At 48.0% G+C, this 25758-nt stretch overlaps 1 protein-coding gene across 1 annotated transcript; it reads right to left on the reverse strand.

The window, feature by feature from the left end:
• Nucleotides 1-4768: 4768 nt before the first annotated feature.
• On the reverse strand, nucleotides 4769-25758 carry DNASE1L3 (deoxyribonuclease 1 like 3). The gene is made up of 8 exons (XM_032290264.1): nucleotides 25290-25758; nucleotides 20744-20832; nucleotides 18047-18136; nucleotides 16930-17042; nucleotides 12525-12637; nucleotides 9351-9508; nucleotides 5526-5622; nucleotides 4769-4989 (listed from the first exon to the last, which is right to left on the reverse strand). The coding sequence occupies exons 1-8, from the start codon at nucleotides 25428-25430 to the stop codon at nucleotides 4873-4875; spliced, it is 918 nt and encodes a 305-aa protein (XP_032146155.1). The 5' UTR covers nucleotides 25431-25758; the 3' UTR covers nucleotides 4769-4872.

The following is a 25758-nucleotide window of genomic DNA, read 5'->3' on the forward strand; positions in this document are numbered from 1 at the left end:
TCAGAGGTTGACAAACTTTGCCTATCAAGGACTGGATAGTAAGTATTTTCAGCTTTGTGGACCACCTGGTCTCAATTATGCAACTCCTCAACTCTGCCGTTGCAGTGCAAAAGCAGCCACAGACAATACCAAAACAAAAGGGCGTGGCTGTGTTCCGATAAAACTTTATTTACAAAAAAACAGATGGTGGGCCAGATTTCACCCACAGGCTGTATAGTTTGCTGATTTCTGGGTTAAATAAAATATTAAATATATTAAAGTTAATTTCACTTGTTTCTTTTACTTCTTAAAATATGGCTGCCAGAAAATTTCAGATTACATTTTGGCTTATATTATATTCCTATTGAACCAGACTGGTGTAAGCACTTTACAAATATTAACTCTGGGGAACGATGCTTTTACTCTGGGAGGTGTGGGGGTGGTGTGTGTGTGTGTGTGTGTGTGTGTGTGTGTGTGTGTAGGGTGAGATGTGTGGATTCCAATGACAGCCTAGAGCGAGTGTGGAGTTGGCTTGCTGGCCCGGCTCCCCCACTCGAGTGTGGAGCCCGAGTGCAGGCTGGCTTGCGGACGCTTCCTGCGGGCATCTGGACCTGTCTGAGCCCTTTCTCTTTTCTGGAGTTCACCGCTGGATTAAGATAAGTTCCCTAAAGGGCCACCGGGTGGTGCTGTCGGACCACATGCCACGATGGCTGGCCCACTGGAAACCCAAGCTCTCCTCCTGGCCCTGCCATAGGCTGTGTGGCTTTGGACCTCAGTTTCCTCACCTGTAAACAGGGTTAGACTAGACGAGAGAACACGAACTGTGAAGGCAGGCAGACCGGGACTTGAATTCTGGCTCCACCTGGGGCCCTATTGTGACTTTAATGGGCCTTAGGCACCTTTGTCTTTATAGATCCTTTCCCCCATAAAATATATTAAAAATTATGTTTTACAACTATATTGGTATAAAGACGAACATGCTATTATTATATTAATTTTTTTCTTCAACCCCAAAGTTCATGTTTTTCTTTCTGATTCTGAAAGAAATTAGCACATTTCCGTGGGTCCTAGGCACGGTGCCTTCTGTGCCTAATGGGTGAATCACCTGGGTTCACTACTCCCCAGCTGTGTGACCTTAGGCAAATGTTTAACTTCTCTGGGCCTCATTTTCCTCGACTATAAAATGGAAATGACATCAGACTTCACCTCAGGGCTGCGGCTGGAATTCAGTGAGATGGCCCAAGCTGCAGCTTCTTTGTACACAGCCTGCCAGAGAAGCCCTTAGCAAATGGCAGCCGTTACTTATTATGACCTTTACGCACATTTGCAGCTCTAGCCTCTCTGAAACTGTGAAAAGATCTCAGCAGTGAAAATCTCAAAGTAAATATAACTCAGAAAAATAAAACTCCCAGGGTGTTTGGTGTATAGAGTTTCCCAGAGCGCAGAGGAGCAGCAGGAGGAGTTTCTGCAAATGATCGACCTCCTCCCACCTGCCATTGGAGAACGGATGTGAGGTAGGGACATGGGCTGGTACCACCCAGCCAGAAGCTAAGCAGGCTGGGGAATATGTGCCAGGCAGGGAGACCCTTGGGAAAGGGCTGAGTGTGTGTGTGTGTGTGTGTGTGTGTGTGTGCTCGCAAACACACACACACACTACACACACGCACACACCTGCATCCATAGATTCTTGTTTCCTTAAATTCCCTTATTTTGATTTAATTTCAGTTGCTTCCTTGAATCCTAAAGATTGACGCCAGTGTTGCCAGGGTCTTGGGGACCATGGGGACCTACTCCTCCTTTGAAATATGACCCAGGTGCGAGTGATGTGGAAATGCTGGCTCCGTCAGGTTATTCAGGAAGCCTGCCCTGATCAGGAGACTCAGCAGCTGATGCGAGTGTGGGCCTCTCTCAGCCGCCCTGCTTCCCACCCTTACACATGCCTGGGCCAGTGCCTTTCCTCTTTCCAAGAGGGACAAGAGATGTGGCTCCCAGTTTGTCTCCATTTCCTGGTTTGGCAACTACTCTTTATACTTGCCCTCTCCAGCCCAAGGAGGAGATAGGAGCAGGGTTGCTGAATTGCAGGAGCTCCCTTCACCCACCCCACCCCCAGCAGGGTCAGGGTGAAGGTCACTGGGGGAGGGTTTTGGATTGGTGGCAGGAAAAGGGTGTTGACAAGGAAGAGGATGTCACAAGGACTGGAATTGGGGCGTCTCCGTCCTCAGGTTTACTTGCCAAAATATTTGTCGTGGTGAATGACAAAGAAATAGAATCCTGGCATGATCCATGTGTGGCAAAAATTAATTCACCATAACCAAACTAGAGCAACTCAAGTGATTCTCCTGCCTCAGCCTTCTGAGGAGCTGGACTACAGTTATGCAACACCACGCATGGCTAATTTTTTACTTTTTGTTCAAACGGGGTCTTGCCATGCTACCCAGGCTGGTCTCAAACTCCTGGGTTCAAGTGATCCGCCCACCTCAGCCTCCCAAAATGCTGGGATTACAGGTGTGAGCCACCGCACCCAGCCAAGCTTTAGGCTAAACTAAAAGAGTGCCTATGACCAGGGGACACCCCTCTTCCCCAAAAGGCCACCAGAGTTCCTTGCCCAGGCCAGGCCAGGTGACCCACAGGAACAGGAGGATGTTTGCAGCTCCATTAGGTTGTGGGCTGTGAGACACACTCTGCTCTGTGCTTTCTTGTCCGGCAGAATTTGGCCAGAATAAGAGCTGGCAGATGCTTGTGGCTCCAGTAACCTGCTCCTGGACAGGAGTGGAGGGATGTCTTGTTAGGGAGGAAGCTGCAGGGTGTCAGGACCAAGTGAAAGCCGTGGACAGACTCGTTTAGTGTCTGGCCCTCCTTCCCATTCCTCCTCCAGGCAGCACGGAGCCCCAAGCCCCAGCAGCCGGGGCCCTTGTCCCAGCCATGCCGGCTGTCGGAGCTTGCAGTACTTTGGGGCAGAAGGATGAAAGGATGAGCCTCTCCCTCTGAAATAAGCCCATTTATGACTCGCTTGACCTTTTTTTTTTTGGACAGTGTCTCACTCTGTTTCCCAGGCTGGAGTGCAATGGCACGATCTCAGCTCACTGCAACCTCTACCTCCAGATTTCAAGCAATTCTCGTGCCTCAGCCTCCCAGTAGCTGGGACTACAGGTGCACGCCACCATGCCCGGTTAATTATTTGGATTTTTAGTAGAGACGGGGTTTCGCTGTGTTGCCCAGGCTGGTCTTGAACTCCTGAGCTCAGGCAATCCGCCCACCTTGGCCTCCCAAAGTGCTAGGATTACAGGCGTGAGCCACTGTGCCTGACCTTCTTGACCATTTTGGACCTTGGAAACTGGCAAGTTTCCTGAGACGCTGAGCCCTGGCTCAGAAAAAGGGTGCCAGATGTGTTGACAGCCTTGCCATCGCTCCCCCGCCCCACCGATTCCAATGAAACCTCTGAGGTTAATTGGACATTTGGGGAAGACGGCTTCCCCTGCTTAATCAGGGCCCTGTAGATTTTATTCTCCAAGTCAGATGTTACATAATTTTAAGCGTCAGATTGTGGTCTTTTTCTCCTACATAAAAAATCACATCATCCCTAATATATTAAAAGAAAAAAACGAGGAGCGGAACCGTGCATATGGCGTGCTATATTTTGTATTTTTAAGGTTGCATATGGTGCTCATTTGTGTGCAGACTCTCTGGAAGAAGACATGAGCTGGGAAGAAGGGCTGTTTCTGAGACAGGAAATTCGGGGATGGGGTCAGAGCACGGCATTCCTTTACCCTGCTTCTTCTTCGGTGCTGCTTGCACATTTAGCCCTGTTCATGTACGACTTGAACAAAGAAACCTCAGGGAAACAAAGCAAAACAAACAAAAATGGGCACCTTGGATACAGGCTAAATGGTACTGTGTCACTGGACTCCGATGAGCATCCTTGGTTGCAGAAAGATACAACCCTCAAGTCCCAGCCAGCCCACTAGGTGTTTGTCACACTGGGGCCCCAAAGACTCCCAACACTGGCCCTGGTGACAAATGCAATGTGGTGGGTGTTGCAATAGAGGTAGGGTGCACACGAGAGCTGGAGGCACTTGGCCAGGGCTCTGGGACAGGGCAGGGCATGGGGAGGGCTGAGCCAAGGGAGAGCATGGGGTGTGCAGGGCGGAGGACATCCTCCTGGAGCAGGGGTTCAGGGTGGGACCCTCACGGAAGGTGGGGATGGCGCAATATGCCAGATAACCATCATGGTGGCCAAGACTGAGCTCTCTCTGATGGTGATGGGAGCCCCTGAAGGATGTATGGGCAGAGGGTGGGACTGAGAGTGGGCTGTGGTCAGATTAGTATTTCAGAGGATGACACTGGTGGTTCCTGGGCTGGCTGAGTTGGAGGACAATTCAAAGGCAGAGAAACCAGATAGGAGTGGCTTTTACCCTTCAACCCTGTGAGACGTGGTGGTGGTCTGACTTCAGACAGGAGGGGACAGATTCTTAAAACAGTTAATTGCCCAAATCACAGGGAGCAGCTGGGGCCTTGGTATTTCTGGTCATTGCGCATGGAACAGGACCTCTCATGAGGACTGAAAGCGGATGCTCTTCCTCCTCTTGCAGCCTCTGGTGTGACAGGCTTGACAGGGGCAGTGACAGTGGATGGGGCTCTGGCTCAGGGCATGAAGACCATCATTTTGGAATACAAATGGCCCTGGTTCCCTTTTGGACAATTCAGGGGATGTATGAGACCAAGAGAGACATAACAGATTCTCCTTCCAATTTGGTTCACATTAGAATAAATTCAGGTCAAAATACAGAAGCAGTTGGACCAGTCTTGTTACCTAAGTGCAGGGAGCAGTTCACATCCATTAGAGAAACATTTTATTTAGAGGCAAGAAATGGTTAAAAGATGACACCCTTGGATCTAGGAGTGTTTGCTTTTTGTCTTCTTCCTTGGAGTGATGGATTTTTTGTTGTTGGTGAAGGCGCTTGAAGACTGTAGTTTAAATTCAACTGGAAAGTGGTCACTGACATCCAGGGCCTGTAAGGAGAAAAGGGAGGTAGATTTGGAAATTAGGAGATGCCTGGGAGATGCTTTCATCAGTGATGAGCAAATTTAGAACCAGGGAGGGGAGATAATGCTGGAAGTCACCCCAAAGAACACACACTGGTGTGCGTCAGTCCAGGATCAGCTCCATCCAAAATCAACCAAATCACAGAATCATAGGCATTGAGACTCAAGGAATAGTGCACCCATGTTGTGTCTTCAGTGGTGTCCACAAAGGATGACATCAGCCCATCGTGTGTGTGTGTGTGTGTGTGTGTGTGTGTGTGTGTGTGTGGCAGAATCTCATTCTGTTGCCCAGCCTGGAATGCAGTGGTGTCATCTTGGCTCACTGCAACCTCCGCTTCCCAGACTAAAGTGATCTTCCCACCTTAGCCTCCCAAGTAGCTGGGACCATAGGCATGCACCACCACGTCTGGTCAATTTTTTATAGAGATGGGGTCTGGCCATGTTGTCCAGGCTAATCCATTTTTCCCGGATAGTGGCATAGAAAGATAAGACGGCAGCCTTACCTCTTCTTCAGACAGCTTGTAAGCTTTCTGGAAGTCAAAAATGCTGGTTGACTTGGGAACAACAGCACTGACGATTTCTTGTCCTCTAAGCACAATCCTGGAGCAAGGGAAGGGAAAACAGTTGTGTTAATTCACCCTGTGGATTACTGAGATCAAGCCAAGGTCTGTGTCTGCTGTGGAATTGACTGAGCAGCCTGGCCCTTTTATGTGGTGCTCAAAGTCCAGACCTGATTTTAGCCTGTGACCCTGAAGGACAGTGCCTACGACTTTGAAATAGGATTAGTCCCTGCCATGGTTCTGTGAACACCAGGACACTGTCTCCCAGTGTGGGCAATGTCCCTGGTGGAGTAGGAGAAGATTTTATAGGACACATGCACACTATCCTATACAACAGCGACTTGCGTACTGAGAATGCTGCTCCCTTTCCAATTATTTTTCAATTATCCTGATTTGATCATGAAGAAATTCAGGGAGGTGCTGGTTTGTCTTTAATACCTCCCTAAGCTCCTGTGTTGGCAGAGAGTAGGCTGCCATCTCTGAGCATTCTGTAGGCGAGAGAATGAAGGCAGAATTTAACAATGTGTGATTTTCACTAGACTTAATTTTTAACGTGATCTTCAATTTATGGTAAATGATGCTTCTTTCTTACTCATGTTAGTATTATGAAATTTCTTTAAAAATTTATTTCAGTACGAAATTAAGGGATTTAATGAAAAATACTGAGAAAAATCACAGTATATGTGCTTTACAGTAATGACAAAAAGTGAGAATGAGTTTTGGAAACAGATTAACATATCCCAAGTTGGGCGATGCAGTTGGGGTCCACGTGGTCCTGAGTGACTTTCCAAGGAATGACAGGGTGTCAAACTGCCATTTCATGAGTGCCCACTGGGCCTTTCCCATTCCAGTCGGCAGTTTTGGTGTCTGTATTTGCTAATATCACCACCACAGCTTTTTTATTTTATTTTTTTTTTTTTGAGATGGAATCTCATTCTGTCGCCCAGGATGGAGTGCAGTGGCGTGCTCTCAGCTCACTGCAACCTCCGCCTCCAGGGTCCAAGTGATTCTCCTATCTCAGCCTCCCAAGTAGCTGGGATTACAGGTGTGTGCCACCACGCCTGGTTAATTTTTACATTTTCAATAGAGACAGGGTTTCACCATGTTGGCCAGTCTGGTCTTGAACTCCTGACCTTAGGTGATCTGCCAGCCTCAGCCTCCCAAAGTTGCTGGGATTACAGGTGTGAACCACCATGCCCGGCCTATGGCTAACTTCTAATTCAACCCAAATGTAAATTCTTCACATCAGGTTAGAGATTTGTGAAAGCTTTCTCTAAGACACAGAGAGCTAAAAACGACATGTTTAAGGCTCTTCTGTTTCTGACTTCTTTTAGGGATGTGCCAGACCCAGTCAGTGTTCATGTGAAGTTTTCCCAGGCTGGTCCAGGGCACGGCCAGGTCCTGGCATGTCTGCATGTTCCCCCAGCACTCAGCACATGAGAGGTGTTCAATAAGTATGTGAACACGGAATGAGGACTGGAATTGAGACCATCTTGCCTAGCTCCATTTTTAAAATATCATTTTTATGGCTTTTTATTTTCTCAATTTATTTTATTTAGTTTTACTTTTGATTTTATGGTATTGAGACAGGTCTCACTAGGTTGCCCAGGCTGGAGTGTAGTGGCTATTCCTAGGCGTGCGGTCATGTTGCTCTAAAGCCTTGAACCCCTGGGCTCAAGTGATCCTCCTGCCTCAGCCTCCCAAGTAGCTGGGATTACAGCATATGCCACCACACCTGGCCTACGACTTTTTAAAAGCCACAAGAGGTCAGGCATGGTGGCTCACACCTGTAATCCAAGCACTTTGGGAGGCCAAGGCGGGCAGATCATCTGAGGTCAGGAGTTCAAGACCAGCCTGGCCAACATGGCGAAACCCCATCTCTACTAAAAGTACAAAAAAAATTATCCAGGCATGGTGGTGTGTGGCTGTAATCCCAGCTACTCAGGAGGCTGAGGCAAGAGAGTCGCTTGAACCCTGGAAGTTGCAGTAAGCCATGCCACTGCACTCCAGCCTGGGCGACACAGCAGAACTCTGAAGAAAAAAAAAAGCCCCAAGAGTTACACGTGTTGTTATGAAAAACAAATTCAGAGCATCAAAATAAGAAATTAGTCTTCAAAATGTTGCATATGATCCCACCATCCATTGGCATTCATGTGTATAAAATCAGGACCCTTTTAGTGCACATCCTTTTCTAACCTATTCTGCTCCCACCTGATCTCCTGTGGCCATGTTGCCTTATGATTCTTCTGTATCATTTTCAATCACTTCCCACTCATTGGCCAGGGGAGAGAAATGGCACTGGAGAAGCGACTTGCCCTACCCAAGGACACACAACTGGCATGTGTGTGTCACTGAGTGGCCATCGACCCAGTTTTGCTGGAAGTCCTTCAAAATAGGGGGCAGGGATGGTCTGGGCACTGAGTCCCCTGTAATTCCCCACCTTGGATTTCCACTTTGCAAGGTGATGACTTTGCAAAGGAAACACCAGCCCCAAAAGCTTCAAGAGGAACAAAGGAGGTCATGCGATGGAAATGAAAGCTAGACCTCAGGACTTGAGAAGTGAAAATGAGGGGCCCAGCAGCTCTCTTGCAGATGGCCATCTCACACTTCCACGTGGAGGGCTGAGCTCTGGGAACTGTGGCCACCACCTGGGACCAGGCTCCGAGGGGTTTCCCCGCCTGTGGCCCCTGTGGTGGAAGATCACTGACATTCACATGCCTCCCACCGCTGTCCCCATTGAAGGAGCAAAGGTGAAGGCTGTTTGAAAATCAGCTTTAAAAAGCACAGGGAATGCTATGACTTCAATGTACGCATTTGCATTTAGGAGTATGTGGCTGAAGCTTTAAATGTATAAATACTGTTGCACTAATTGGTCTCGTTTTTAGAGTTGTTTCCTGAGGAAATCACAAATACTTGCACAAAATGCACATACAGGATATTCATTTTAGCTGTATTTATAACAGCAAACCCTTGGCAATAGCTTAATCCCTAATGATGGGGATTGGATGAATAAATTATGGCAAGTCTTTGTGATGGAACAATTAACAATCCGTGCATGTGATGAGCACTTGCCGTGTGCCAGGCATTGTGCTGGCAGCCTGACATGTTATTTCACTTGCTCCACGTTGGAGCTTCATGAGTGAGGCGCTATGATAATTTCCATTTTACAGGTAAGGAAATGAAGACACAGAGCGCTTGTCTCTTGGCCACAGACATATGAAGTGGTGGTGTCAGGACTTAAATCCAGGCCTGTATGACACCGAAGCCAGTGCTTTCCTCTGCTAAGCTACCAAGCCCAGGGTCACCACCTAGGGTCCTGCGGTGCATACACTGCATGTGGTACCCAGTAGAGGCGGCTGAAATTTAATTGAGTCAGCTCTTTAAGCAGTGTGCTTTTTTTATTTTTATTTTTTAATTTTTGAGACAAGGTCTCACTGTTACCCAGGCTGGAGTGCAGTGGTACAATCTCGGCTCACTGCAGCCTCCACCTCCTGGGCTCAAGCAATCTACCCACCTCAGCCTCCTGAGTGGCTGGAACTATGGGTGTGTGCCACCATGCCTGACTGATTTTTGTATTTTTTTGTAGAGAAGGTGTTTTGCCATCTTGCCCAGGCTGGTCTCAAACTCCTGTACTCAAGCAATCCACCCATCAATACTTCCCAAAGTGCTAGGACTACAGGTGTAAGCCATGGCGCCCAGCCACGTTGCGCCTTTTCTAGTGCACGCCACGCACTGTGGCGAGCCGGCAGCATCCTGCAGGCCTCCTACCTGTCATATGCACAGTTGGTGCTCTTCTTCACCGTGGTGTCCTCTTGGTCCCCAATCAGCCACACAAACTTGGGGTCGGTCCTCAGGCGGATGTACTTCCAGGCCTTCTTGGGGACGTAGCTGCAGCCAGCATTGAAGTCACCCATGAAAATGAAATTCTGAAAGACAAGATTTGGAATGGTCACTGGTGGGCGCTGCTGCAGAATGCTTTCACCCAGGACTCCAGCAAAGACTCTGCCTCCAGGCCCAGTAAACAACAGAGTCTGTCGTGGGCTGAATCCTGTCTACCTGCTGCCCCCGCCCCGGCCAAATTCCTCTGTTGAAGTACTAACCCCCGGCACCATAGAATGCAACTGCATTTGGAGCTAGAACCTTTAAAGAGATAATTAAGGTAAAATGGGGCCATATGGGTGGGCTCTAATCCAATATGACTGGTGTTCTTATAAAAAGGGGAGATTAGGACACAGAAAAACGGAGCGAAGACCATGTAAAGACAGTGGAAGAAGATGGCCATCTACAAGCAAGGAGAGAGGCCCCCAAAGGAAACCCCCCAGCCGGCTCACCTTGATCTGGGACTTCCAGCCCTCAGAACGGTGAGGAACTCACTTTATTGTCTGAGCTACCCAATCTTTGGTACGGCGCTTGGTTTTGGGAGCTCTAGCAAATGAATACGGGATCTTTAAAATTTTCTTTTCGCCGTTTAAAATTGAGTCAGTTTTGATGAGTCAATGACAGGCAAGTGTGTACCAGGCAGGGCGTTGGTAACGGGAAAGAGGAGGTTTGCTGTTCTTAGTTACCACATTTCCATAATTCAGCATGCAGTTAGGTGGGGATTTAAAGAATTCAGTGAATCTATTCCCTTACATCTTTCATCTCTGGCTCAAACTACTGTAGGGTATAAACATATGAGTGAATCAACACTGTTTGTTTCCAAGCAGGAAAAGTGAATTTGGGTGGCGTATTGACAGTCTGGGCATCACTCTTTCTCTCCTATTGTTTTGAAGTTGGAAACTTATTTCTGTGAAAATTCAGTCCCTTGAGGAAGTGGGAGGTATCTTCAGGGGAGGGGACCATTGAGTGAGCTGTCCACCCCCACCCAAGGCCACCAACAGAAACTTTCTATCTTGGAAATATTTTTCCCTGCCTGGCTCTTGAAGCAGAATCGTCAACATTCCATAATCCAGGGGAAGTGCCAGATTTCCTTGTTTGTATTATTGTTTGGTGGAGCATTGCTGACTTTAGAGTTTTCTTCAAGAACATTTTATTTTGACCGTGGTGATCACGATTTTCCCTGAGATTGATGGGTTCAGCTGAGGACAGTTGTCTTCCTTAACCTAAGTGATCACCAGCTTCTGCTAATACAGACATGATTTGCTGAGCATTCACTATGTGCCGGGCCTGGCGTTAGGTGTTTTAAAATTTACACCTCACAGCAATAAACAATAGGAGGTAGAAGGGCCTACCAACCTCTGTAGAAACAGGATTGTGAGATTCAGTGACCTGCTCTAGGCCACAGGACAGGGAGGTTCAAGTGGTGAAGTCAAGAATCACACCCCGCCGGGCGCGGTGGCTCAAGCCTGTAATCCCAGCACTTTGGGAGGCCGAGGCGGGTGGATAACGAGGTCAAGAGATCGAGACCATCCTGGTCAACATGGTGAAACCCCGTCTCTACTAAAACTATAAAAAATTAGCTGGGCATGGTGGCACGTGCCTGTAATCCCAGCTACTCAGGAGGCTGAGGCAGGAGAATTGCCTGAACCCAGGAGGCGGAGGTTGCGGTGAGCCGAGATCGCGCCATTGCACTCCAGCCTGGGTAACAAGAGCGAAACTCCGTCTCAAAAAAAAAAAAAAAAAAAAGAATCACACCCCGGTCTGCTTCACTGAGGCAGTAGTTTCCCCTCTTCTTCACTTTTAAGGGACTGATGCCTCCCCACAGCCCAACACTCAATGGATGCTCAATACATTTTTGTTGAATAAGTGAATGATTTCATAATTTTTAGAAAGAATGAATCTTGCTTTTGGCCTATTTATTATTAAGCAATGAAATACACCCTGGTCTTTTCCATGCCCAGCTCTGATGGACTATGTTCACACTTTTATTTGATTCATTTTGCACTTTGAGCAGCGGAACTCAGGAGGAGGAAGGGGGATCCCAGGAGTCAAATTCCGAAAGAAGAAAAGAGAAATACAGAAGAACCCTGGGGGCACTTCCGTATTTGCCAAGAGCTTTCACAGACCTTTACAGCCACAAGTGGTGCATCTCTCTCTTCCAGAAGTGGAAAGAGCTGAGCCTATAGGGATGACAAATGTGTGCCCCCTTCCGCGAAAACAGCACCCCAAGTTTCTTTGGGAGACAACCCATCCCTCCTCCACATCAAACGATGAGTTTGGGGTGGAGCTGAGGTGGACACAGATTTAGCCAATCAGAGTATCTCAACCCCTGATCACAATGATTGGTTCAGGGATGAACATATGACCCAGTCAGAGCCAATGAGACTCAATCCCAGAGTATTTGTTGCATTGTGGGAAAGAAAATGTATCAGTTGGTTTGGAGGCTGCTGGTGGCCATCTTGCCATCCCATGGTTGGAGGCAACCTGAGAATGGAGCCACACATAGGAAAGAGGGACCAGGAGATGGAAAGGAAGAGACAAATCAAGCCCTGATTACCTTGTCTGAGCCCTGGATCCAGCTATGCCTGAACTACTCCTGGACATTTCAGTTACACAAATCAATCCTTTCTTTTCATGAGCCATGTCAAGATTCTGTCGCTTGCAGCTGAAACAATCCTGACCTGTCTATGCCTCATGCTTCTCAATTGCAAAGTGGGAATGAGAAAGGTACTGTAGCTACCTCAAGGGATTATTGGGAGTATTACATAAACTTGTTCATGTCAAGCCTCAGCACAGTACTTGGGACTAGCTATTCACTCAGTAAATGTTGGCATCTGTTATTAATGGGCAAGTGTGGAAATTTGCAAGGCCCACATGCAGGGTACCCAGGCAGATTTAGCAAGAGAGATACTTAGGGCTGAAGAGAGGCCTTAAAGGAGGCTGTAAGCGGTGGTGGCCTGCACATGCCCTGCCCCTCCCACTCCCAGGAGAGGTACTCATCCCACTCAGGGACCAGAGCCTGCCCCTGCTAGATGGGAAAATGGCTGACAGAGCGGTCATCACCTCTGCCTTCCAGCGGTGTTTCATGTCCATGTAGACATCAACCAACTCATCGATCTCTTTAATGGACGTCTCTGGAGTGGTGTGCAGGGGGACAATCACGAAGTCTTTGACAACTGAGGAACAGGAAAGAGGCAGAGGTCACACACTTCCCCTGTCAAGGTCTCACAAACACTGCTGGAGGGAAACAGGCTCTCCCTCCAGAAGGCACGGGCTGCATTGTCTGGGTCCTCAGTTCCCAGAGGGTCCAGCCAGTGGTGGAGATTTTAATGATCTTGGGGTCATTAGGCTGCCTATTTTTAGTACATGAAGGACTTATTTCTCCCACTTACCCTTCATGGCTGAGAGAAAGCTGCTAGACTGTGTTCCATGCTGCATTGTGGGTGCTTTCATTTTCCTATGTTTGTGTGTGTGGCAAATCTGTATTTCCTTTTGTTTCTGATGTATTTTATTCCTCTTCTTTCTTTTTTAATTGACAGGTAAAAATTGTAAATATTTATGGTTGGGGCCGGGCGTGGTGGCTCAAGCCTGTAATCCCAGAACTTTGGGAGGCTGAGGCGGGTGGATCACGAGATCAAGAGATCAAGACCATCCTGGTCAACATGGTGAAACCCCGTCTCTACTAAAAATACAAAAAAATTAGCTGGGCATGGTGGTACGTGCCTGTAATCCCAGCTACTCTGGAGGCTGAGGCAGGAGAATTGCCTGAACCCAGGAGGCGGAGGTTGTGATGGGCCGAGATCGTGCCATTGCACTCCAGCCTGGGTAACAAGAGCAAAACTCCGTCTCAAAACAAAAAAGAAGAAAAGAAGAAAAAGAATAAAAAATTATTGTTGTATTTTCTGCCTTTTTTTAAGGTTTTCTTTTTTTTTTTTTAAGACAAAATTTCACTCTTGTTGTCTAGGCTAGAGTGCAATGATGCAATCTTGGCTCACCGAAACCTCTGCCTCCCGGGTTCAAGCGATTCTCCTGCCTTGCCTCCGGAGTAGCTGGGATTATAGGCATGCGCCATCACGCCCAGCTAATTTTTTTGTTGTTGTTGTTTTCTTTTTATTTATTTATTTATTTTTGAGACGGAGTTTCGCTCTTGTTACCCAGGCTGGAGTGCAATGGCGCGATCTCGGCTCACCGCAACCTCTGCCTCCTGGGTTCAGGCAATTCTCCTGCCTCAGCCTCCTGAGTAGCTGGGATTACAGGCACACGCCACCATGCCCAGCTAATTTTCTGTATTTTTAGTAGAGACGGGGTTTCACCGTGTTGACCAGGATGGTCTCGATCTCTTGACCTCGTGATCCACCCGCCTCGGCCTCCCATAGTGCTGGGATTACAGGCGTGAGCCACCGCACATGGCCTGTTGTTTTCTTTTTAAATAGAGCTGGGGTTTATTCATGTTGATCAGGCTGGTCTTAAACTCCCGACCTCAGGTGATCTGCCTGCCTCAGCCTCCCAAACTCCTGGGATTACAGGCATGAGCCATGGTGCCCGGCCTATTTTTGGCTTTTTAAAAATAATAAACTTGTTTGGTGTTTGTACTAAGGAAAAAAAAATTTCTTTTTCTTTTCTTTTTTTTTTTTTTTTTCCCCCAAGATGGAGTCTTGCTCTGTCTCCCAAGCTGGAGTGCAATGGTGTGATCTCAGTTCACCGAAACCTCTGCCCTCCTGAGTTCAAGCAATTCTCCTGCCTCAGTCTTCCGAGTAGCTGGGATTATAGGCACACACCACCATATCCTGCTAATTTTTTGTACTTCTAGTAGACATGAGGTTTCACTATGTTGGCCAGGCTGGTCTTGAACTCCTGACCTCATGATCCACCTGCCTCAGCCTCCCAAAGTGCTGGGATTACAGGCATGAGCCACCTTGACCAGCTGCAAATTTTCTAATTAAAAAAAAATTGGCTGGGCACAGTGGCTCTCGCCTGTGATCCCAGCACTTTGGGAGGCTGAGGTTGGGAGTTTGAGACCAGCCTGACCAACATGAAGAAACCCCATCTCTACTAAAAATACAAAAAAAAAATTAGCCAGGCATGGTGGCACATCCCTGTAATCCCAGCTATTTGGGAGGTTGAGGCAGGAGAATTGCTTGAACCCGGGAGGTGGAGGTGGCAGTGAGCCAAGATTGTATCATTGCACTCTAGCCTGGGCAACAAGAAAGAAACTGCATCTCAAAAAAAAAAAAAAAAAATTGAGGCTTGGCAGTTTGCACTCCTTTTGTAATTAAGAATAAAAAATCTGCCTGTAATCCCAGCACTTTGGGAAGTCAAGGTGGGCAAATCACGAGGTCAGGAGTTTGAGACCAGCCTGGCCAACATGGTGAAACCCCATCTCTACTAAACATACAAAAAATTAGCTGGGCATAGTGGTGGGCGCCTGTAATGCCAGCTACTTGGGAGGCTGAGGCAGGAGAATCACTTGAACCCAGGAGGTGGAGGTTGCAGCGAGCCGAGATTATGCCATTGCACTCCAGCCTGGGCGACAGAGTGAGACTCCATCTCAAAAAGAAAAACAAAAGTTCCAAAAAGCTATTTAAAAATTAGTGTGGTATTCACGAAGGACTTTTGTGCAGTGTCTGAAAACCTTCCCCCACCATTGGAGGACCAAGAGAGCCTGAGTGTGGCAATGTGGGTGAGCCTCAGAAGCCGTGCCTGGACCACCTGCTAACAGCAGCTGTCGCCTTCTGAGCACCTCCTCCTGGGACTTGCCCTCATTCTCAGCCTGGATCCCCCTCTTACCTCAAGAGGCAAGGGCTGTGGGATGGTCACTGTTCAAGTCACACAGAGAGGAGCCAGGACTGAGCCCAGCAGGCTGCCTCCAGGGCCCCAAGTGCCCTCATCACTGGCTCTCCTCCTCAGGCCTCCCCTGCACTCCCCCATCCTCTTTTGGTCCCCCTAAACACTCCAGCCTCCTTCCCACTTCCCCCTTGTTCGCTGTGCCCTCCACCTGGAATGCCCTTTCTCCAGCCCTCTGTATGGCTGGCTTCTTCAGGTCACAGCCTGGTGTCACCTCCTCTGTCTTATCTGGTGCCCTCAACAGAGCCTGGCACATAGTAGGTACTGAAAAAATATTTGATCCTTGACTCCATCAAGCATTGCATAGTGGTTAACATGGGCTCAGCGCAGGCAGATGGCTTGAGCTCAGACTCAAGAACAGCCTAGGCAACATGGCAAGACCTCATCTCTACAAAAAATTTAAAAATTAGCTGAGTGTGGTGGTGCGTGTCTGTAGTCTGAGATACTTGGGAGGCTGAGGTGGGAAGATTGCTTGAGCCCAGAAGGCAGAGGCTGCAGTAAGCCAAAATCATGCCACTGCATTCCAGACCGGATGACAGAGCAAGGCCCTGCCTCGAAAACGGAAAACAAAAAATGAAAAACCTTGAGCTCCTGAGGCGGTGGCCTGAGTACAACCCTGGCCTGTCTGTTTCAGTAGCTCGGTGACTCCACGCCTTTTTAAACCTCAGTTTCCTGAAATGTAAAGTAGAGATAATCTTCTTTCTACCTTGTAGTCATTGCCAGGATTACGGGAGGCCGGCACTGAAACAGGGGCCAGGACAAGTACTGTCGTTAGGGCTGAGGGAGCAGTCCATTTTGGTTTCCTTTCCCCCTGCTGCCTGTGGAGGAGACTGCAATGCAGCGACTGGAGGGAGAGCAAGCCTCTAGGATAGGGGTTCCCCTAACCCATAAATTGGATTTTTTTTTTTTTTTTTTTTTGAGACAGAGTCTTGGTCTGTCAGCAGGCACCAGGCTGGAGTGCAGTGGTGCGATCTCGGCTCATCACAAACTCTGCCTCCCTGGTTCAAGTAATTCTCCTGCCTTAGCCTCCTGAGTAGCTAGGATTACAGGTGTGTGCCACCACGCCTAGCTAATTTTTGCATTTTTAGTAGAGATGGGGTTTTACCATGTTGGTCAGGCTGGTCTCGAACTCCTGACCTCCAGTGATCCACCCTCCTTGGCCTCCCAAAGTGCTGGGATTACAGGCATGAGCCACCGTGCCCGGCAAGGATTTTTAAAAAAGGAACGAGGGGCTCGAGCTGTTGCTGTTAAGATGGGAACCGGCATGATCTCCATTTAAAAAATAATAACATAAAAAGGAAGGAACAGTTGTACTTGACAGGGCCAAGAAATTGCAAAAAATAATTTCCATGAGCCTAAATGCTCCAAAGAGTGTGGAGCTACCATTGATTCCAGAAAATGGGTTCTGGGCTGGGGAGGTCTTGAGTCATGGCATTCTGAGAAGCAAGCCTGGTGCCATCACACTGAAATGCACCGTCTACATTGAGGTATCAGAAGCGATGCACAGTTGCATCCAGCCTAATGCCTCCCTAATGGGCTGCATAAACCTGAACTCACGAACAAGGCTGCTGTGCATTCATGGGGCGTTGGGGAGGTCCCAGACAGAAGGGCCTGCGGGTCTTACCAGTGTAGGGTGACTGGAACCAGACCACAAAGGGTTCTCTAGAAAACACATCTGCATCTCCATGCTGATAGTCATGGTACTGATAGGTCCTCTTCACAGACACCAGCTTTTCCCTAAAAGAAAGAAAAGGAAGTCCTCCTAGCTGAGTCAGCCCTTTTCTTACTCCTTTCTTTTTTTTATTTTATTTTTTATAAAGACAGGGTTTCACCATGTTGGTCAGGCTGGTCTTGAACTCCCGAGCTCAGGTGATCCGCCCACCTTGGCCTCCAAAGTGCTTGGATTACAGGCGTGAGCCACCATGCCTGGCCTTCTTATTCCTTTCACAAAGCAGACACGTAGGGTCCCACGGTTTTCTTAGAATCCAGAGCAGGCGCAAGCATGGGATCATTTGCTTGAGAACAAGGCTGAGTCAACTCTTCTCGACAGCCAGGTAGCTGTTGAGAAGCTGGGAGCTGAAGCTGTACCAATTATCTGTGGCACCCACAAGTTAATATTCAGACTTAAGAAATTATTAGTAAGGCTGGGCGCGGTGGCTCACACCTATAATCCCAGCACTTTGGGAGGCCGAGGCAGGTGGATCATGAGGTCAGGAGTTTGAGATCAGCCTGGCCAACATGAGGAAACCCTGTCTCTACTAAAAATACAATAATTAGCTGGGCATGGTGGCAGGCACCTTTAGTCCCAGCTACTCAGGAGGCTGAGGCAGGAGAATCATTTGAACCTGGAGGAGGAGGTTGCAGTGAGCTGAGACTTCGTCTCAAAAAGAAAAAAAAAGAAATTACTAGTAAGAAGAAGAAAAGAATATGAAGTTCAGAAATTAGCTGTGCTGGGCACCTCAGGTTTCCTGCCCTGGGCCAGGACTTGACTATGAAGAATAAAGAACTCCTAGCCCGGCAACCATTGAGCCAACCAACCAATGAGGTGTTAGGAGACCCCTTGTGTTTTCAGCTTGAAGAGTTAATACTTTGCATAAACCCCCAGTTTTGTCAGCAATTCTTTTAATCAACATTGAGAATTAGTTAGAGATCAAAATTCGGTTTTGAAGAAAAGACGTGCATTTTGATTCAATTCACGATTTATTAGTGGCCGTGTTCCAGGGAGCATAGCTGATACTTACTTGTAGAGAAAGGCATATTGCTCTTTATATGTGTTTCTTCCAAGCCGAGGGCTAATCACATAGTTGTACTTCATGCCTCTCCTTGAGTTTCTAGAAAACAAAGATTTCACGCTGCCTCTTAAGGAATAAACATTCCCTTACTGTACATGTTCCCCTCTTTCCAATCTGCCTCCATACGCCCAATGGCATTACGTGGAAGAGCCGCTGTTCATCATAACCTTTGAGTCCAGTAAGGAGGGCCACTCTTGATTGACTGGAATGTGGCATCTGCCAGGATCTTTATCGCCATTATTTCTTGCCTTCTGAGGACAGTATTATCATTAGCCCCTTTTTATGGTTTGCAAGGGCAAAGCTGGGATTTGAACCCAGATCCAACTCACCCCCAAACCCACATGCTTTGGCCTGAACCTGTGGGAAGCCACTGAGACCCTAGAAGACGATTTGGGCCAGAATCAGCCCCTGACCCCGCTCATGCCCATGGCTGCAGCTGCAGCTCATGCCTTCTGGTGGAATAAACTTCATCAGGTCACCCGTCCGTGTCCACGAACCACCCCTGAGCATTTATCATGAGCAGGAATAGTCTCTCCTCTGAAAACCACCAGGCATTTTCTCACGAGCCTTGGGACCATGATTTCAGCTCACTCGTTTATATCCTGGGTGCTGGGGATACAGCCATGGCCTTGCCCCTCACCTGTGCCAGGGAAACCAGGCTCTGTGTGTTTGCCAAACCTGCTGATAACTCCACTCTGGGCAGCGCCTAACATAGTTTCACTCTATCTGCTCACAGAAAGATCTAGGGCATGTCTAAAGCTGCAGTGGATTCTCAGGTTCAGTTGGAAAAAAAGCAGAGGGGGTGTTTAGGGGCCAACTAAGACCTTACGGAAATTCCCAGGACTTCAGGTGCATTACTCTAAGGTGGACCCAGCCCCTGGGGCCTCTGGAGTGTGGACAGTAGGTTCTGCCAGGCTTCCTCTTTGGGGAGGCTGGCCCTGGTTTGGACCTAGCCTGCCAAGTCCTGAGTTAGCAAACTGTTTGTGCTGACTCAGCTGCACAGTGACTAAGGCCCATCCTGACTTGTGGGGGATAAGGGGACAAACAGGCTTGGCTCTCCCTGGAGTCCACGACAGTCTAGACAGGTTGGGGAGTGCCAAGACCACTGGTGGTGAAAAGACTCACTCCACACTGACTGTGGTGGAGATGCCTGGAGCTCACCTGTTTCCTCGGTCTCCCACAAACCTGACTGGGGCCACTCCAAGGAAGGCTGAGGTTGCAAAGGATAGAGCACTGGCTATGAGATCAGACATGACGCAAGGTCAAAGTTGGGCTTGGCCACTTACTGGCTGGGTGACTCAGGCAGGTCCCCCTCCTCAGTTCCCCCGCTATAAGGGAAGCCGTTAGGCAGATTGACATGGATTCTTGCCTGTTTCTACAGTTGTCCTCACATTCCTTCCCTATGATGGGTAAGCCCTGAGGCTGGGGGGTGACAGCACCAGGATCTACCAGCTCGCCCTGTCCAACACTCAGACATGGCATTTGTTCAAAATTCCCTATTAAGTGCATCTTGCTGTGATGGCCAGGTGCAGCGGCTCACACCTGTAATCCCAGCACTGTGGGAGGCTGAGGCGGGCAGATCACTTGAGGTAGGAGTTCAAGGCCAGCCTGGGTAACATGGCAAAACCTCGACTCTATGAAAAATACAAAAATTAGCCAGGCATAGTTGTGCATGACTGTAAATCCAGCTACTTGGGAGGCTGAGGCAGGAGAATTGCTTGAACCTGGGAGTTCGAGGCTGCAGTGAGCTGAGATCTTGCCGCTGCACTCCAGCCTGGGCGACAGAGTAAGACTCTGTCTCAAAAAAAAAAAAAGTACTAAAATAGAAAGCAAGTGGTCCCCATTCCTTTACCAGCCCCCTTCACCATAGCTCTCTGATCACACCCCGCAGAAGTAACCACTATTAACAGTTTGGAGAGGACCCTTCCAGTCTTCATCTTCTATGCACATGGAAACACAAATAGACCCTTGTTCATGTAACGTGATGACACAAATGGGCTATTTTACCTACAATTCTCAACTTGCTTTTTTTCAACATATTGCAACCATTATTCCGTGCTTGAATATTTAGCTCTAAGTTATTCTGTAGCAAGCATGATTCTTTTTAACAGACAGTCTTGCTCTGTGGCCCAGGCTGGTGTGCAGTGGGGTGATCATGGCTCACTGTAGCCTGAACCCATGGGCTCAAACAGTTCTCCCACCTCAGCCTTCCAGGTAGGTGAGACTATAGGCATGCTAGGCATGCACCACCATGCCTGGCCACCAGCATGATTTTTAACAGCTGCATAATATTCCAGTGTGTGAGCATGTCATAATTTTACTGATCTTTCTTCTATTGTTGGTTAATCTTTTCTCTTTTTTCCAACATCTTCTTCATAATTGTACTTTTTAGCTCAGCCTTGTCTGCTTTTTTCATTTATTTCTTCCAGATCCCTCATTTATTTCCCCTATTCTGTTTTATCATCGTGAAATCAGCTGATTGAACCTTCTCAGGACCGTGGCTAAGGGAGTTGGAATCCTGGGCAGCACTGGCTTTGTGAACTGTGGTCAAGTGCGAGGTCTCACATGACTTTCAGTTCCTGGGGGCTTTCAGATGCCCTTGCACTTGACCTTGAGCCCTAGAGGACCCATCCTTCCCCATGTTACCCATTCAGCTTCTTCATCAGCATGGGGCAGATCCTGTTGTTGCTATCCTTGATTTCCATCACGAGTATGATGTCACAGCGTTTGATGACCTGCAAGAAAGAGAATTCGCAGGGGTTTGAGGTCATTTACTGTAGATAGATAAAACCTTTTATTGGAGACTTACTGTTTTTAAGTATTGCATTGTGTGCTTATTAAAATAATTTCTTCTCTGAACTAAATGAAGGACTCCCTGAGGCAGGTCCTTTTTTATGTACGTTTTAAAGAGGAGCCTGAGGCTCAGAGAAAGTTGAGTGAATTACACTCCCAGTCACCCTGCTAGGAAGTGGCCAAGGCGGAATTTGAACCTATGCAATTCAAGCCCAGAGCCGTGCTCGTGACCTCCCCACAACATACTGCCTCTTGGCTTTGCTTGAATAATTACGATAATAATAAGAAATATTGATTCAGCCCTTAGTAAGCCAAGGTAACAGACTGGATTAGTATCATTATAATAACAATCATCATCAAAGCTGACATTTACTGCAAACCTACTCCGAGCCTCACAACAACCCCATAAAATCACTATGTTTATTAGCCCATTAAACACCAGCAGAAAGCAAGCTCAGAGTGGTTGAGTGACTAGCTTAAAGTTACACAGCCAGATTAGGTGGTAGAGCCAGGATTTGAACTCAGGCCTGCGTGACTACAAAGCCCACCATAGTGAACTGTTAAAATACAGTCCCTGCTCTTGAAGACGCATAGTCCAGCAAGAGAGACAAATGCAAACAGCTAGCTGTAATGTGAAGGGGAAAAATTCCTGCACTAAATAAAGGTCACAAGTTGTAGACTGTTGAGGAATAATTAAGAGCTTCTATTGGGAGGATTGGCAAGGGCTCCAAGGTGGAAGTGACATTTGAATGGGCCCTGAAAGAAGAGAAGGCACTCAGAGAGAAAAGAATACAGGAGAGGCTCCTTCAAGGTGAGCAACAGCATGGAGGCCAGGATGCAGACCAAGCCCACAGCCCTTTGTGAATGCAGGGGCCTTTCCGTGTATGGGATCCTGATGGGCTCAATGTCACAGGATTTGTTGGTCAAGGACAAGGCATCCCCAAGGTTAATTTCTTTTGTTGAGACAGGGTCTTGTTCTGTCACCCAGGCTGGTGTGCAGCTGTGTGATCATAACTTATTGCAGCCTCAATCTCCTGGCCTCAAGTGATCCTTCCACCTCGGCCTCCCAAAGTGCTGGAAGTACAGGCAGAAACCACCACGCTTGGCCCCCAAGGTTATTTATGTCCTCTTACACAGCCTCCAAAGACCTGGAGTAGGAGGGTTACGCCAGTGGTTCTCTATTTCCAGAGCACACTTTCCAGTTTCGTCTTCAGAAGGACCGAGTGGGGAGAGACACCAGCACTTACCTGTCTGGGTGACTCTGTGACTGGGGGTTCAGCCTTTAGGAGGGTGCCCTAGGTGGGAGGTCCACCTGTGTAGTGACTGAGGAGTAGAACAATGTCCTAAGGCTGGACAGCTTGAACTCCATGGCATCAGCCACGCAGGGCTCTCCTTCGAGCTGGAAGCTGCTGGCCAAGTCAGCCTGCCAATTTAGTCACTGTGACTGCCACACCTTTCTGGAAGGCATTTTCAAATATATATACCCTTTGACCCAGTTTTCCCACCTTGAAGAATGTCATCCTGCACGGCAAGCTGGCTGAAGCCTGTAATCCCAACCCTTTGGGAGGCCAAGGCAGGCAGATCACCTGGGGTCAGGAGTTTGAGACCAGCCTGGCCAACATGGTGCAACCCCATCTCTATTAAAAATACAAAAATCAGCCAGGCGTGGGGGCGCACACATGTAATTCCAGCTACTCAGGAGGCTTAGGCAGGAGAATCGCTTAAATGGGGGGGCAGTGAGCTGAGATTGCAGCACTGCACTCCAGCCTGGGCAACAGAGTGAGAGTTCATTTCAAAAAAAAAAAAGAATGTCTTTCACTGTAAGGAAATGAGAAATATCCACTATTTCTCTGCACCTCAGGTTCCTCATCTATAAATTGGGATGATAATATCAGTCCCTCATGGGGCCGCTAGAGGATTAAGTGGGTACCAGTGCGAGCCATATAGGAGACATGTAACAAATTATTATCTGGACAGATCAAAGAGAAAGATATATTGCAACAAAAAATTGGGAACAACCTAGGTATTGCCAAACAGAAAATCATTCAATGAATTATGTTGCAAACACAGGATAAGGCATTATATAGCACTAAAGCCATGTTTTAAAAGAATATGAACATCATGGGAAGTATTATAATATAAAGCAGACACAAAACTGATGCCAGAGGATGGTGTCCATGCTTTGAGACTGATGCACTCACACATGCCTGCAAGAAAGTTACCCAAATGCTGACTATTACCTTCGAGTCACAGGATAATGAATAATTTCTTTTCTTCTGTACAGGTTTCTATGTTTTAAAACTAGTCTCCAATGACCATTTTCATTTTAAAAATCATTGTTTAATTTATGCAAAATAAAATTTAAAAATTAGACCTTAATAATTATAGTCGCAGTCTGTTTTAAAAAAGAAAACTGCTTGATAAGGAAGGAATCATCGGGGGTAATGACCAACATTTATCGGGATGTGACAGGTGCATTTCCAACTAACTTATTTAACATAAGTGCAATGAGTTGTCTTATATAACATGCTTAATACAGTGCCTAGCACACAGGAAGGGCTTCATGAGAGTTACCGCTTATCACTGACTCATCAATTTTCGTGGTAACTCTAATGCTAGTCCTCAATACCAGTGTGGTTGGGTACTCTGAGGCTCCATAAGGTTTAGTAATTTGAACACAGAGTGAATATGGGACAACGAGTTATCTACACCACAGAGCACCATCTTGACCCTGGCTATGGAAACCTGGATAACGGGTTACTCTCAGTCTCGGTTTCCTCAGTTATGAAGTGGGACACCACCTAAGTCACCGCATTAAATAAGAATACAGGATTCCTGGCCTATAGGAGGTGCTTAGTCAATGGGCACTGGAGATAATCCTATTCTGAATGCCTGGCATTCTTGGGTGACTGTGAGTGCCCTGTCGGGTGGCTCTTGCAGTGTTTTGGGGATGGCCTCCTGGTAGGGTGGGGAGGGTGGGGCAGCCTTGATAAGGACTCAGCTGCTCAGGGGAGATGCCAAGTTCGAGCCCCCATGATGGGCTGCATCAGTGAGGAAGGAGATGGGAACTCAGTGGCTGCCCAGGCTCCACGGGCCGTGTGTGAGGTGGGGAGCGTCATCTCCTTGCATGTCAGGGTTTCCCATTGAACACCCTTGTCATGGTTCCCACAGGCTTGGCATTGCTATCCTGGTTAAACGACACCATCAAGAAGGCCTTGGGTACCTCCCAAAGGGTAGGGCCACCCGGATCTAAGAGGCTCATCCAAGTAAGAACAGAGCCTGCCAGTCCTCACTCCAATCCTCCTTCCCAATGAGAGCAACAGCAGCGGCTCTGGCTCATGAATACCTGCCTTGTTGCAGGCCCTGCGGGGTGCCTCAGGCACCCTGAGTTCTCTCCACAGCTGGTGCTACAGGTGGCAGTGGGGCGTAGGCGCCGTTTTACTGCAAGGAGCTGGTGGTTCAGGGAGGTGCAGGGACTCCCGAGCCCACAAGTCTGGCAGGTGGGATCTGAACCCAGGGCTCCGGGTCCCCCCACCACACCATAGTGCCCCAGGTTTCCTAAGGTAATAAGTACCCCTCCAGAGTCCTGGGGAAGGGTTAAGTTGCCAGCATCAACAATAAATTAACCTGTAGGATAAAAGGAGTCAATTGACTCCAGAGAAAGCAAGCGGTGTCCCCAGACATTGGGTAAATCACCCAAGGAAAGCGTAAGTGAAGGTGGAAGGAGCTGGGGAGTAGAGGAGAGGGAGAGAGGAAGGAAGGAGGAGAAGGAAGAAAGAGAAAGAGAGGGTGGGATAGTGAGGATGGAAGAGAGAAGGAAGGAAGGAAAAAAGGAAGGAAGGGAAAAGAAAGAAAAAGAGAAAGGAAGAAGAAAAAGAGAAAGAAGAAAGAGAGAAAGAGAAGGAAGGAAAGAAAGAAGGAAAGAGAAAAAGAAAAAGAGAGAGAAAGGAGCTGGGCTTTGCTGGTGAAAGGACCAGCTGTCCAAGGTTACTTCATCTTTCTTTGTTCACCACCTCTGCCTGGGGAGTAATAGTCCCTCTTCATAAAGATGATGAAATGAAATCATGTGCTTATAGCTCCTGATACAGGCATTCAATAAATGGCAATAAAAATCCTAACAGCCAACCCTTACCTGGAATGTATAATGAGCCAGATACTACATTAAGCGCTTTCCACTTGCCAACTCCTGCAGTCCTCCCAGCCATCCTGGAGGATTATTATCACCCCTGTTTTCGGATGATGGCAGGAGGCACAGAGAGTTGAAGTGGCTATTGTTCTAAACCAGCTGCTACCTTCCCCCTAAGGGCTAACTTTAAGTTCCTTGCGTCTCTTAAAGTCTGAAGACAGGAGAGAAGGCGTGAGGGGTGTCCGGGATCCTCGTCCCAGGAAAGGGGCTCACCTTCACAATGACATCCATGGCATTCTGGTCTTCCTGCTTGCTTTCTCCAAAGGACCTCACATTGAAGGAGCAGATCTTCAGAGCCAGGGCACTGTGGATGGAGAGGAGGAGGAGCAGCAGTGGGGCCAGCTCCCATGACATCCTGGCACTGCTCTGGCTTCAAGACTCTGTGAGAAGACAGCAGTGCTTGGAATGCAGGATTCTGGCCACCTCCGCAGGCTCCACTGACTTATAAAGCCTGCAGATAACAGGAATTACTGGATTTCTCATGCAACTTTCAGTTCTCTGAGGAACTGAAGATCATGAGTTTTAATCCCCAAGGAAATACAGATACGTTGGGCCAGCCTTTTAGGAGCCCTTATGTTCGTCACCCTGGTGCGGAAATTGGCATGCCTCATTTAGGCGCCATCCTCCACAAAGTCACTCATATCCCAACCGGGAGCCAGCTCTGACATCTAGTCATCGGGCC

This window comes from Sapajus apella, unplaced genomic scaffold (genome assembly GCF_009761245.1).
Source record: "Sapajus apella isolate SASKATOON/1434 unplaced genomic scaffold, GSC_monkey_1.0 scaffold23, whole genome shotgun sequence".
Taxonomy (NCBI): domain Eukaryota; kingdom Metazoa; phylum Chordata; class Mammalia; order Primates; family Cebidae; genus Sapajus; species Sapajus apella.

Excerpts from the sequence above, each read along its gene's own strand:
- DNASE1L3 (XM_032290264.1), bottom strand. The coding sequence starts at position 25,430 with ATGTCATGGGAGCTGGCCCCACTGCTGCTCCTCCTCCTCTCCATCCAC. Across the intron at positions 20,833-25,289 it reads CCATGGATGTCATTGTGAAG|GTCATCAAACGCTGTGACAT; the intron begins GTGAGCCCCTTT and ends TCTTTCTTGCAG. Across the intron at positions 17,043-18,046 it reads CAATATGCCTTTCTCTACAA|GGAAAAGCTGGTGTCTGTGA; the intron begins GTAAGTATCAGC and ends TCTTTCTTTTAG.